This window comes from Drosophila takahashii, chromosome 2L, assembly GCF_030179915.1.
Source record: "Drosophila takahashii strain IR98-3 E-12201 chromosome 2L, DtakHiC1v2, whole genome shotgun sequence".
Lineage (NCBI taxonomy): Eukaryota > Metazoa > Arthropoda > Insecta > Diptera > Drosophilidae > Drosophila > Drosophila takahashii.
In genome coordinates this window covers 36,257,125-36,268,630 of record NC_091678.1, presented here as the reverse complement: position 1 = coordinate 36,268,630, position 11,506 = coordinate 36,257,125, and the positions used below count along the sequence as shown (strand labels likewise).

Genomic DNA, 11,506 nt, shown 5'->3' with positions numbered 1-11,506 from the left:
AGTTAGCGAGGTCTACCCCGGGGCCAAGCTAGCCGTCTGCGAGGCAGCGGATATCCCGTCCAGACCAAGGGCGAGGTTGCGGTTGCCGTCTAAACCCTCTGAGCCAGAAGCTATTCTTAGCCTCTGGACAAGGTTCAACCCCAAGCTCCCAACAGAAGGTTGGAAGGAGGTGAAGGTTGAGAAGACCGAACGCGTCACCATGAACGTGGTAATTCTCCTCAACCAAGCATGCCTGGAACCCCTTGCAGCAGCGCAGAACCGTGTCAACTACGGTTTTGATAAGGTGCAACTCCGCATCCGCCGACACGGACAAGCTAGCGGCAGACAATTTGGCGGCCTGCGCGTCTTATGAACCCCTGAGCGACGACGAGATGGAGCACGAGGAGGCCCTCCACACAGGGCACGTGTCGACTGATTCAGAGCTCACTGAGAATCTGAAGCAGTTGTGCACCCATGACACGACCCGACCGGGGCGTAGTGTGCATCAGGACATAGTGGAGGAAGTAGAGGGTACCCAACCCGAGCCCAACCCCCAAAATGGTGCAGTACCTACAAATTAATCTGCACCATAGCAAGGCAGCATCTGCTGCCCTCCTCACCCGCCTGGAAACGGGCAAAATAGACATAGTCCTCATCCAAGAGCCATGGATTGTTGGAGACAAAATCTGTGGCTTTTCAACCCCCACATACAAGCTTTTTCATATGAAAGGTAAGGGTAAGCCTGGTACCTGCATTCTCACTAAAACACATTTCTAATCCCACAGATTAGCGAAGGCGACCTTACCATAGTCAGGCTGGAGCTAAACTCACACACACATCACACCACATCATCTTTTTAGGGCTCCCAGCACACCTTCAACAGAGCTGGGGCCGGGTCAATCATCGACCTAACGTTCGTGAGCAGTTGTGACAGTTGGTGGATCTCCGTGCCATAGCCGGGCCAAGAAAAGCCTACCGCCGTGACACCTTTAAGCCACAGACCTTTGCCAGTACACTGGATTGGCCGCCTCGGAGCTGGACTCGGCAGATGAAGCACCGAACAAGATGGCAGCTAGGCTGGAGGATGCATGTGACCAAAATATGCAACAGCGTAAGACCTATCTGGTTCTGGTTCTGGTGGAGCGAGGAAATCGCTAGTTTGCGCACGACCTGCCTTCGAGCCAGGAGGCTCGTTCAAAGGGCGAGAGGCACCGGAAACCTTTTATCCTGCAACACGAACTTCAGGAGTGGAAAGAAGGCACTCAAACTGGCGATACGGAACAGCAAGAGGGAATGCTACCTCAAGCTTAACGACGACCTGAAAAACGATCCATGGGGAAGAGTCTATAAGACGGTGGTCAAACGGGTGAGTGCCGGCAATAGATCGCCAACTGACCCGGCGGTCCTGGAAAGTATTGTCCGAGTTCTGTTTCCGAGAGGTAGCCCCCATTCCATCCCCCGATGGACGGGACAAGTTGGGAGCCTGATAATTCCGGCCACGGAGGCGGAACTATTAGCAGTGGCAAGAATCTTAAAGAACACGAAGGCACCTGGGCCGGATCGGGTCCCGAACAATGCAGTGAAGATCCTGCTAACCATCCACCCGGATGCGGTAGCATCGCTCTACAACAAGTGCCTGCTGGAAGGGACCTTCCCCGTCAGGTGGAAACGCCAAAAGCTCCTGCTCTTAGCGAAGCCAGGGAAACCATCGGGAGAAGCGTCTTCATATAGACCCATCTGCCTGCTGGACACTTTAGGCAAGGTCTTTGAAAGGTTCATAGCTACGAGACTGAACGCTGCAATGGAAGGTGCCGGGGGACTTTCTTCCAATCAATACGGCTTCCGGAAAGGGAAATCGACACTGGACGCGATAGAGAGGGTCACTAGCATTGCCGCTAAAGCCATTGCTGGTACCAGATGGAAAGGCGGGTCGAAGAAGTACTGTCGGAACGCTTTTAACTCGTTCCGATTGGGGAAAGACACTGGAGGCACTACGGTCCTTCAACATACCTGAATACCTGCTGAAAGTGAAACCTCTGCGGGCCGCAGGACATACGATGTGACAGCCGGAGTCCCTCAGGGTTCGGTACTGGGCCCACTGCTGTGGAACACGATGTATGACGGAGTTCTGAAAAGCCCACGGTCGAGCAGCACCGATATAGTTTGCTTTGCAGACGATGTGGCTCTGGTTGTGGTGGCCAAGGAAGTTGCCGCCGTGGAAGCAGCTGCAAACCGTGCAATTCGAACAGTCGAGGAGTGGCTCTCAGTGGCAGGCCTAGTGCTGGCGTCACACAAAACAGAAGCGGTGCTGATATCAAGCAGGAAAGCAGTAAAGTCGGCGCAGATCCAGATCGTAGGGACGACAATCTCATCGCAAAGTGCCATAAGGTACCTGGGAGTCATGCTAGACACCCGCCTATCCTATCGGGAACACTTAAGGTTCGTTGACAAGAAGGCAAGACCACAGGATCTCTCTGCAGGATCCTGCTGAATACCAGGGGACCAAAGCAGGACAGGCGTAGGCTCCTCGCGACCGTTGTCAAGTCACAGTTGCTGTACGCTGCTCCGGTATGGGCCAAGGCCACGGCTGTTGGCAGCTACATGCGAGGCGTCAACTCAACGTATCGCCTGTGTGCTGTCAGAATAGTGAACGCTTTCAGGACGATCTCGGATGACGCAGCGCTCGACATTGCAGGCTAAGTTCCCCTATGCGAACTGGTGCGGGAGGCCAAGGAGATATGGGCGGCCCTAGCAGGCGAATAGACGGACCAAAGATCCAAGACGGAGGTGAAGAGGTGTGCCAGGATGCAGGGCGTCGACAACTGGCAGGCGGCCTGAGTCAGCTCCAGCAAGGGACGCTGGACCAGCTCATCCCCAACATAGAGCCATTGGTAAACAGGAAGCACGGTCAGGTAGACTTCAACCTCACACAGGCGTTGAGTGGTCACTGTTGCTTCTGGAGCTTTCTTAAGCGCTTCGGACACGATACTGAGGAAGGTTGCCCAGAGTGCGGCAGGGGAATTATCGAATGTCGTCGTTTCGCCAAAACACTATGGTTTTCTTTCCGTTTTTTTTGGCATAAATTCTAATTTTAAACATATTGAATTGATATTTGGTTTTGGGGCGCAATTTAGTTTGTGTACATTTTTTAAGCTCCCAAGATGACCTACCAAGTTTCAAATTTAAAGCACTATTTCATATAGCTGCCATATAACCCCGACATGCAAAAAAGATGCATTAAACAATTTTATTTCTTATTGTCATTATATTTAATGAAAAAAAAAGATCACATTTTAGTATTCATCTCCATTATTAGTGCTTCATTCTGAAAGTAAATATACATTTTACAAAATTTTTTTGTTGTTGCTACAAGTGTCAACCAGCTCAGCACGACTAAACACATATTGTACTAGAAAATTTTGATTTTTTCGAGAACGTGTGGATTTGGACAAAAAGGGTTAGTTTCTCATTAATCTGCACACTTTGGTTAATAGATTCTCGTTTACAACTTTTTGCAACACTTTGCCATGCAAAAGTACTGATCCACGAAACACAACTACACTTGTTAATCTCATTCTAAAAATACACATAAACAAAACACGGTTCAATTGGACAAAAACACAAAACAATGACACAAACATTGGAAAACTTTAGTTTTACATACCCTGACAATCGTTTTCCATATTTATTCATTTGACTTTTTCGTAAACTTTTGCCACAACAAACGATCAAAGTCGCAAAATTTTTCTCGCCAATTTCATACAAAATAGGTGGTACATAATTGGCTGACTTTAACAGCTCGCCAGTAGAACAGTGTTGCTCCATATGTTAAAGTTACATATTTTTTTATCTATCTAGGGTGTTTAAAAATTAAGAATAAAAAATTTTAAGATACCAAAAAAAAAAATTGAATTTATGCCAAAAAAAAAACGCAGAGGCTAGAGGAGACCACCGGGGTAAGAGTTCAGCCTGAAACTTTTGTGCCCCTCATGCTGCTGAGTGAGGAGAATTGGAAAGCGACTGCAGCCTACGCAGCGTGTGTACTGCAAAGCTGCGATGCATCAAGAGGTAGAGGAGAGAAACTCCAGCCTAGGTGGTTAAAGTTGGTTACGAAGCAATACCTTGCGGCGATACCGCGCAATCACAGACCCTACTCTTGTTGTCTGTACCCCTTTTTAGTCTTTATATATAAGTGTTAAATAATAAAGAAATATAAAAAATAAAAAACAAATGTTATCATCGTTTTACCTGGCTCATGAGGGGCTGTCCATATATTACGTAATCACCTAGGGGGGGGAGGGGGTCATTGAAATGATTATGTTTGATTACATGGGGAGGAGGTGGGTCTTGCACAATGATTACGTAATCATTTTATATGTTTTTTTTATTTAAAAATTTTTCTTCCTTTAATTATATCTACAAACTTAGGTAGGAAAGCAGAGAAAAATTTTTTTTAGTGGCTGGACGGCAAAAAAGAGAATGTTTAGTGGTTCAATCACACGAAGGATGCGAAGACCTGGAATGGCTTGACGAAGAGTATGTTGGAGATAATTTAAACGTAGACGAACCGAATGTGTCATACCAAACTCCATTTATGAACAATATTAAAGATTGGCTTGCATCTCCGTTTGAATCCACAGATTAAAACAACAAATTTTTTTTTCTTGGGATTACGTAATCACTATGGGTTGGGGTGTTTATTGAAAGATTATTTTTGATCACCAGGGGGGAGGGGGTCAAAAATCACCAAAAACGTGATTACGTAATATATGGACAGCCCCTGACCAAGAGGGGCCCCTACGAAACATCATAACACAACAACTCATACACTCACACTCATCTAAGGAACTCATCCTGGGTGGAGACGCCTACTCACACCACACACAATGGGGAAGTACAAATACGAACGTAAGGGGTGAGTTACTTTATGACTATCTCCTTCAATCCAACTTATTCAATTGCAACAAAGGTAATGATCCTACTTTCATCACTAAAAATAGGAGGGAAGTTCTAGACATTACCCTGATATCTTATACCCTGTTCAACCATCTTGAAGAGTGGAAAGTGGGAACTGAATACTCCTTCTCCGACCACCGTTATATAGAATTCACAATATCTCTAGAATGTCCTCCTCCCGAGAACATAAGAAATCTAAAACGTACTAACTGGGGTTACTACAAAAAACTCCTCGATAGAAACCTAAACACTCCACCGACACTACTCGACAGTCATGAACTAGAAAACCTAGTCAACATGTTCACTGATATCTGTGGTGAGGCCATTAAAAAGGCCTGCCCAAGCAGAACAGTCAAAGCAAAGCACAAACCGCCTTGGCGGAACTCCACCCTGGCGGCCTTTAAAAGCGGCGGCTCAGAAGAATTTTAGCGAAATCTCCAGCAACCGTTGGATACCTAAAAACCAATGAAGACACTTGGACGGGAAACAGCCAGGAAACTTTAGAACTCCTGCTAGATACCCACTTCACCCTACCCTAAAAACACTCAAGCAGTAAAGGACCTCCACTTAGAGGAGAACCTCGACGAGCAGAGCATAGTCAACATTTCAAACCCTGAACGCATCAAATGGGCTATTAACTCCTTTAAGCCCTTCAAATCACCTGGCCCTGACGGCTTCTTCCCGGACCAACTACAACGGACATTAGATACAACCCTTCCATGGCTGACGGTCATATTCCACGGCTGTCTGGCACTGAATCACATACCATCCAGATGGCTGGATATTAAAGTAATATTTACACCTAAGGCCGGCAAGCCCTCTTACACCTCTCCTAAGGACTTCCGTCTAATAAGCATCTCCTCCTTCTTGTTAAAGACCCTGGAAAGGCTAATTGACACACACATGAGACTAACTACCAACCCTAGTTTACTCTCCAATGCACAACATGCATATCGTAAAGGTAGATCAACAGACACTGCCCTAGACTCCCTAGTATCTTGTATAGAGAGGGGGTTTCATAACAAGGAATACTCCATGGCAGCCCTGGCGCTTTCAACAATGTCACGCCAACGGCTATCACTGGCGCTATGACGGAACTAGGCATTGATCGTCCTATAGTGGGACTCATTCACACCATACTCACCAGTAGGGTAGTGTATTCCACTATGGGATCAGCACAATCGACTAGGAACGTTAGTAGAGGAACACCGCAAGGCGGTCTACTTTCCCCTCTGCTAAGGGTTATGGTAGGTAGGTAGAAGTGGTGAGGTCCTCTCTGAGAGCCTCCAAGTAGAGCTGAGCTCCGTTTTGATCCACACCCTCGTAAATTGTTGTCTCCGCGTTCTCTTCAGTACCAGCCTGCATCATTTAGAAAACCTAGGATTGCAGTTATCCTCTGCTTTCCTATTTCTCCCAATGATTCCAGCTGATACGCCCCGAAGTATCTCGCCCTGATATGGTTTAGTGCTGGGCAATGACACATCATGTGCTCAGGTGTCTCCTGTGTGTCTGTTTCTTTGCAGCTCCTGCAATTAGCATTGTACGGAAGCCCCATCTTCATGGCTTGCGTGCCAATGGCCCAATGGCCTGTGATGAGTGCCGTGATCCTTCTAATATCCCTTTTGCTTTTGGATATTAGTTCTCGAGTTCTCTTGCTATTGATGGTTGGCCAGCAGAGCTTTGATCTCCTGAGACCCTGCTTTTCTGACCAACTTTTACTAGCTAGTGTTTTGTAGTGTTCGTGAATCCTTGCTTGGACTGTATTAAGGGATTCAGGTAGACTAGTTGTATAGGAGTCGTCTGCCGACCACTTTCGTGCAAGTTCATCCGCCTTTTCGTTTCCTGGTATATCATTGTGCCCTGGCACCCATGTTATCTGTACATGGTTGTTTGTTGCTAGTATGTTGAGAGCCGACTTGCAATCGGCTACTAGTGTCGAGTTGGTTCTTGCTGCTGCGAGAGATTTGATAGCCGCTTGGCTATCCGAGTATATCCGTACCTTGGTATTCCTGAGGCATTGCTGAATCGAAAGCTTGGCTGCTTCCAAAATAGCGAGTACCTCAGCCTGAAAAACTGTCGCTGATTCTGGGAGGTGGAATTTCGATTCTATCCCCCAGCTTTCAGCGAAAATTCCAGCCCCTACACCACAGTCCATCTTGGAGCCGTCAGTGTAGAGTGATACCTCATCTTGTCCGGTTACTCTGTCATTCTCCCAGTCTTCCCTCGTTGGAAAGGTAGTCGTAAATCCGTTTCCAAATCTTATCTCCGCTGTCATATAATCCGTCTTGTTCTTTGCCAGATAATTGCTGTCCTCTGAAATACGGCAGTGCCCTGTGTGGTAGCCTTTCCAGCATTTACTTGCCTTCAGTCTGGCCGCACTCTGCGCTGCCGTATCCTTTATGAAAAGTTCTATCGGCATTATATCCAGAATAGTGTTCAACGCGGCAGCCGGGCATGATCTTAATGCCCCTGTAGCTCCTGCGCAAGCTGATCTTTGTATTCTTGTCAGCTTGGCAATATTGTATGCTCTTGTCAGGGCTGGCCACCAGACTAGTGCCCCGTATGTGAGAATTGGCCTTACCACTGCTGTATAAAGCCATAATATTATCTTAGGGTGTATACCCCAGTTTTTGCCAAACATTTTCCTGCACGAGTAGAATGCTATGCTGGCCTTTCTTACTCGTTCCGTGATGTTCAGTTTCCACGAGAGCTTCGGGTCTAGTATCACTCCTAGATACTTAGCCTTATCCGATAGCTCGAGTTCGATTCCATCTATTTTTGGTTTGCTGTATGTTGGGATCTTTGTTCTTCGCGTGAAGAGCATCAGTTCGGTTTTACTCGGGTTTATACCTAGTCCGCAGGTTTTTGCCCATTCATTTAGTCGGTTAAGGGCCCCCGTCATTATATTACTAATGACATCTGGGAATGGTCCTGATACTAGCAACACTACGTCGTCTGCGTAGGCTACTACTTTTACTCCTCCGCTATTGAGTTCTCTCAATATGTCGTTCATGTTGATGAGCCAGAGCAGTGGCGATAGAACCCCGCCCTGAGGTGTGCCTCTCTTCACAAAGCGTGTGAGGTAAGTGCCACTCAGTTCGGCTGTTATCGTCCTGCTCGTGAGCATAACTCCGATCCAAGCTCTGATGTCTCCTTCAACGCCGATCGAGTTGAGGGAGCTCAGTATGGATTCGGCGTTCACATTATTGAACGCACCTTCTATATCTAAGAAGGTGGCCATTGTATATTGGTTAAAATGTAGCGATTTTTCTATGTGGCAAACTACTTCGTGTAGTGCCGTTTCTGTCGATCTGCCCTTTCGGTACGCATGCTGAGCGTCCGATAGATGCTGCTTCTCGGTGTTTTCCCGGATATGAATATCGATCATTCGTTCCAGCGTTTTCATTAGGAATGAGGTAAGGCTGATCGGCCTGTAATCCTTTGCTAGGATATGTCCTCTTCTTCCTGGTTTTGGTATAAATACAACTTTGGCTTCCTTCCATAGAAGCGGTATGTGTGTTAGTCTGATGCAAGCCGTGTAAATGGCTTGCAGCCACCTACTGATGCTGACCTGTGTTGCTTGAAGCATTGCCGGGAAAATGCCGTCTGGCCCCGGACTCTTATATTTGTCGAAGGAGTTTATCGCCCAGTTGATTCTTTCAATGGTTATGATATCCCTTGTGTGTGTTGGTTGATGAGCCCTCTGACCTTCAGTAGGTGCTGGCTTTTCTCGAAGGTTGCCTGGAAAGTGTGTATCCACTAGTGTCTCTAGGGATTCTTCCACCGTTGTAGTCGCTGATCCGTCTTGTTTGTGTAGTAGAGTTGGGCTGTTATACCCTTTAGCAAGGACCTTGCTTAGTCTAGCCGAGTCTTTTATACCTTCTAGCGATTCGCAGTAAGTCCTCCAAGAGTCTTTCTTGGCTGCGTATATCGCTTTTATGTATGCTTTTTGTGCTTCTTTGTATGGCTCCCATTCCTTGGTAGCATAGCTGGAGTTATAGGCTTTTCTTGCCCTCTTTCTTAGAGTGCCTAGCTCTTTGGTCCACCATAAAGGGTGTTGTTTCTTAGAGTATGAAACCTTGCATGTTTCCTTATATGCATTGTTTAGAATGTTTGTTAGGTCCTCTACTTCCTTGTCCAGGGTCGTCGTAGAGGTTTGTACCCGTATTCTTCTGTTGCTAACTTTCGAGTAGACAATCTTACCGAATTTGTCCCAGTTTGTTCTACGGGGGTTACGTTTCGGTTCCGGTTTGCTAATCGGAATCGAAATTTCGAAGAAAATGTACCTGTGATCTGAAAAGGAATTTTGTTTCGACACTATCCACTTTTCAACCTTATATCTACTAAATTCTGTCTGTAAAGTTAGGTCTAACACCTCTTCCCATCCCTGAAATTCCCTTGTGCTTGGGAATATAAAGGTGGGTGTGTTACCTCTGTTACATATGGTGATGTTGCGGCAGATAATATTATCAAAAAGAGACTCACCCCTTTCGTTGGTTTCCGAGCTTCCCCATAGTGCGTGCCTCGCGCATCCGAGCACCAGGGTCGTCCTAGTATCTTCCGCCCATTGCAGCAGCTTGATGACTGGCTCAGGTGGAGCCGGTTCATCATGGGCCATGTAGGATGAGGCTATCACCATCGATGTCCCATCCGCCGCCACGAATCTGGCAACTGCTAGATCCGGTGTGCTAAGATTGGGGCATAGAAGTGCGTTATAGTTATTCTTTATAATAATACCTGCTCTCGGCCTACCTGTCGAGTTAGTATAAAAGAGTTTATATCCTTGTTGTGTTAGACCCGAGATTTGTCTGTCTCGCGTCCATGGTTCTTGAACGATGCCTATGTCAATGTTCCTCTCACTGAGAAGAACTGCAAGATTGGCTGAAGCATGCATGCTGCGCTTCAGGTTAATCTGCACGACTTTAGGCATCGGTGTTGGGTGTTATGTCTGGGGTCTTGTCGTCGATGACCAGGTCATCCAACAGCTTGTTGGTGTCATCGACCTCCTCGAGAACATCATCCGGCTCTGCCAGGAAGACCTTGATCTTGGCCTTCCGTAGGCCGTACCGGATGGTGTAGTCGGCCTTCTCAAGCTGCGGCAGGCAGCGCTGGTTGATGAGGAAGAGGAACGGCTGGCTCGTCTTCATCTCCTTCTCTACTTTGAGTATTGCCCAGTCCTCAGTATGCACTTCTGGGTTCTGAGCCCTCAGCAGCGACAGCACCTTTCCTTGGTCAGTCTGCCCCTTTGGCAACCAAATGCGAGCCCGCGGCCTCCTTGGAATCTCCCTGGCGTGGACGAGCCTAATGCTAAGGCCGTCCCATGCATTTCCAATCTTGGATATGCATTCCGCCAGGAAGGTCCTCGAGAACGAGTCATCGCACTTGATCACCCGGTGCCCTCTGACCATGTCCGACGAGTCGAAGGAGGGGATCGGACCGTCTGGCACGGCTGATAGCCTTTCAGCTACCATGTCGGCCACCTTGATCTCGATCTCCTCCCACTTCTCCGACAGCAGGCGTCCGTCGTCGTGCAGGTCGTCCACCAGTGCCATCGCGAGGCTGTCTCTGGCTACGTCGCTGAATTTCTTGGCCTTCTTCACAAAGGAGGTCGGTCTTGGCCTCCCCTGTGCGTCCTTTGCCCGTTTCGGTGCGCTCACGCTTGCCTCATGCGAGCGGTCCCTTTTTGTGTTTGTTACAGTGGCCTCCGGGCGCGTCCTCATGTATTCTTCGAATTCTGCGATCTCCGCAAGGCATCGAGTCTTGTCCTCCGCATCGCGCTGGTCAGTCCTGCCCTCTGCCTCATTCTTGGCTATCTTGCCGAGAATAAAACGGGCCCGACTGACCTTGGCCTTACGCTGCTGATGCGTAACGGTGGCTGCCATGCTGGTACCCGGCTGGGTTCCGCTACTGTGTGGGTTGTTGTTCTTGTTGTCTAGTGGGGTGCTGGTCTTAGCAGCCCCTTCCGTTCCCATCGGAGCCGGAGCACCCTGACTGGGTGTTCGCGGCCCTACCTCGACGGTAGCGGAATCGGTTTGGGGTTTAACCTCCCCCGTGAGGTCCGAAGCTACGGTGTTGGGTTTCATTGTCAGTACATGATCGCCCGCGTTGCTCGACCAGGCAAGCGCGGCGGGCCTGAGGGTTGTTGGGGCTCTATGAAAAAGTCGACCGTGACTCCGCCCCAAAGCCACGGCAAGGCCACTTCCGACCCAGGGTTGCCCGGCCCTGGGAAGGCTCCGTTAAAACACAGCTGGATTAACCCCTCAGCTGCGAACCTGAAAGTCAGCGGGCACGGGTCGCTTGACACGCCTGACTTGAGGGGAGGCACTTTAAAGACCTGCCCAGGTCCGCCCGACTACGATTCGTCAGCATCCATAGTCATAGCTAGACTATGGACCTGCTTCCAGCCGCCCTCACGGGGAGAGTATAGTCGCACTACCATCGGTGCACACAGTTACGGCAGGGGACGAGTCCCCCGTTGATCCCCCTGCGTACCCGACGGCTGACGGCCCTGCTAAGGGTTATAGTTGTTAATAAACTTCTATCACTTCTAGAGGAAGCGGAAACAAAAGTG

At 48.4% G+C, this 11,506-nt stretch overlaps 1 protein-coding gene across 1 annotated transcript; it reads right to left on the bottom strand.

Annotated features, from left to right (window-relative positions):
• Positions 1-9,492: 9,492 nt before the first annotated feature.
• On the bottom strand, positions 9,493-10,639 carry LOC123002418 (uncharacterized). The gene is made up of 2 exons (XM_044392561.2): positions 9,688-10,639; positions 9,493-9,623 (listed from the first exon to the last, which is right to left on the bottom strand). Exon 1 carries the CDS (start codon positions 10,485-10,487, stop codon positions 9,858-9,860), a length of 630 nt encoding a protein of 209 aa, XP_044248496.2. The 5' UTR covers positions 10,488-10,639; the 3' UTR covers positions 9,493-9,623; positions 9,688-9,857.
• Positions 10,640-11,506: the final 867 nt, after the last annotated feature.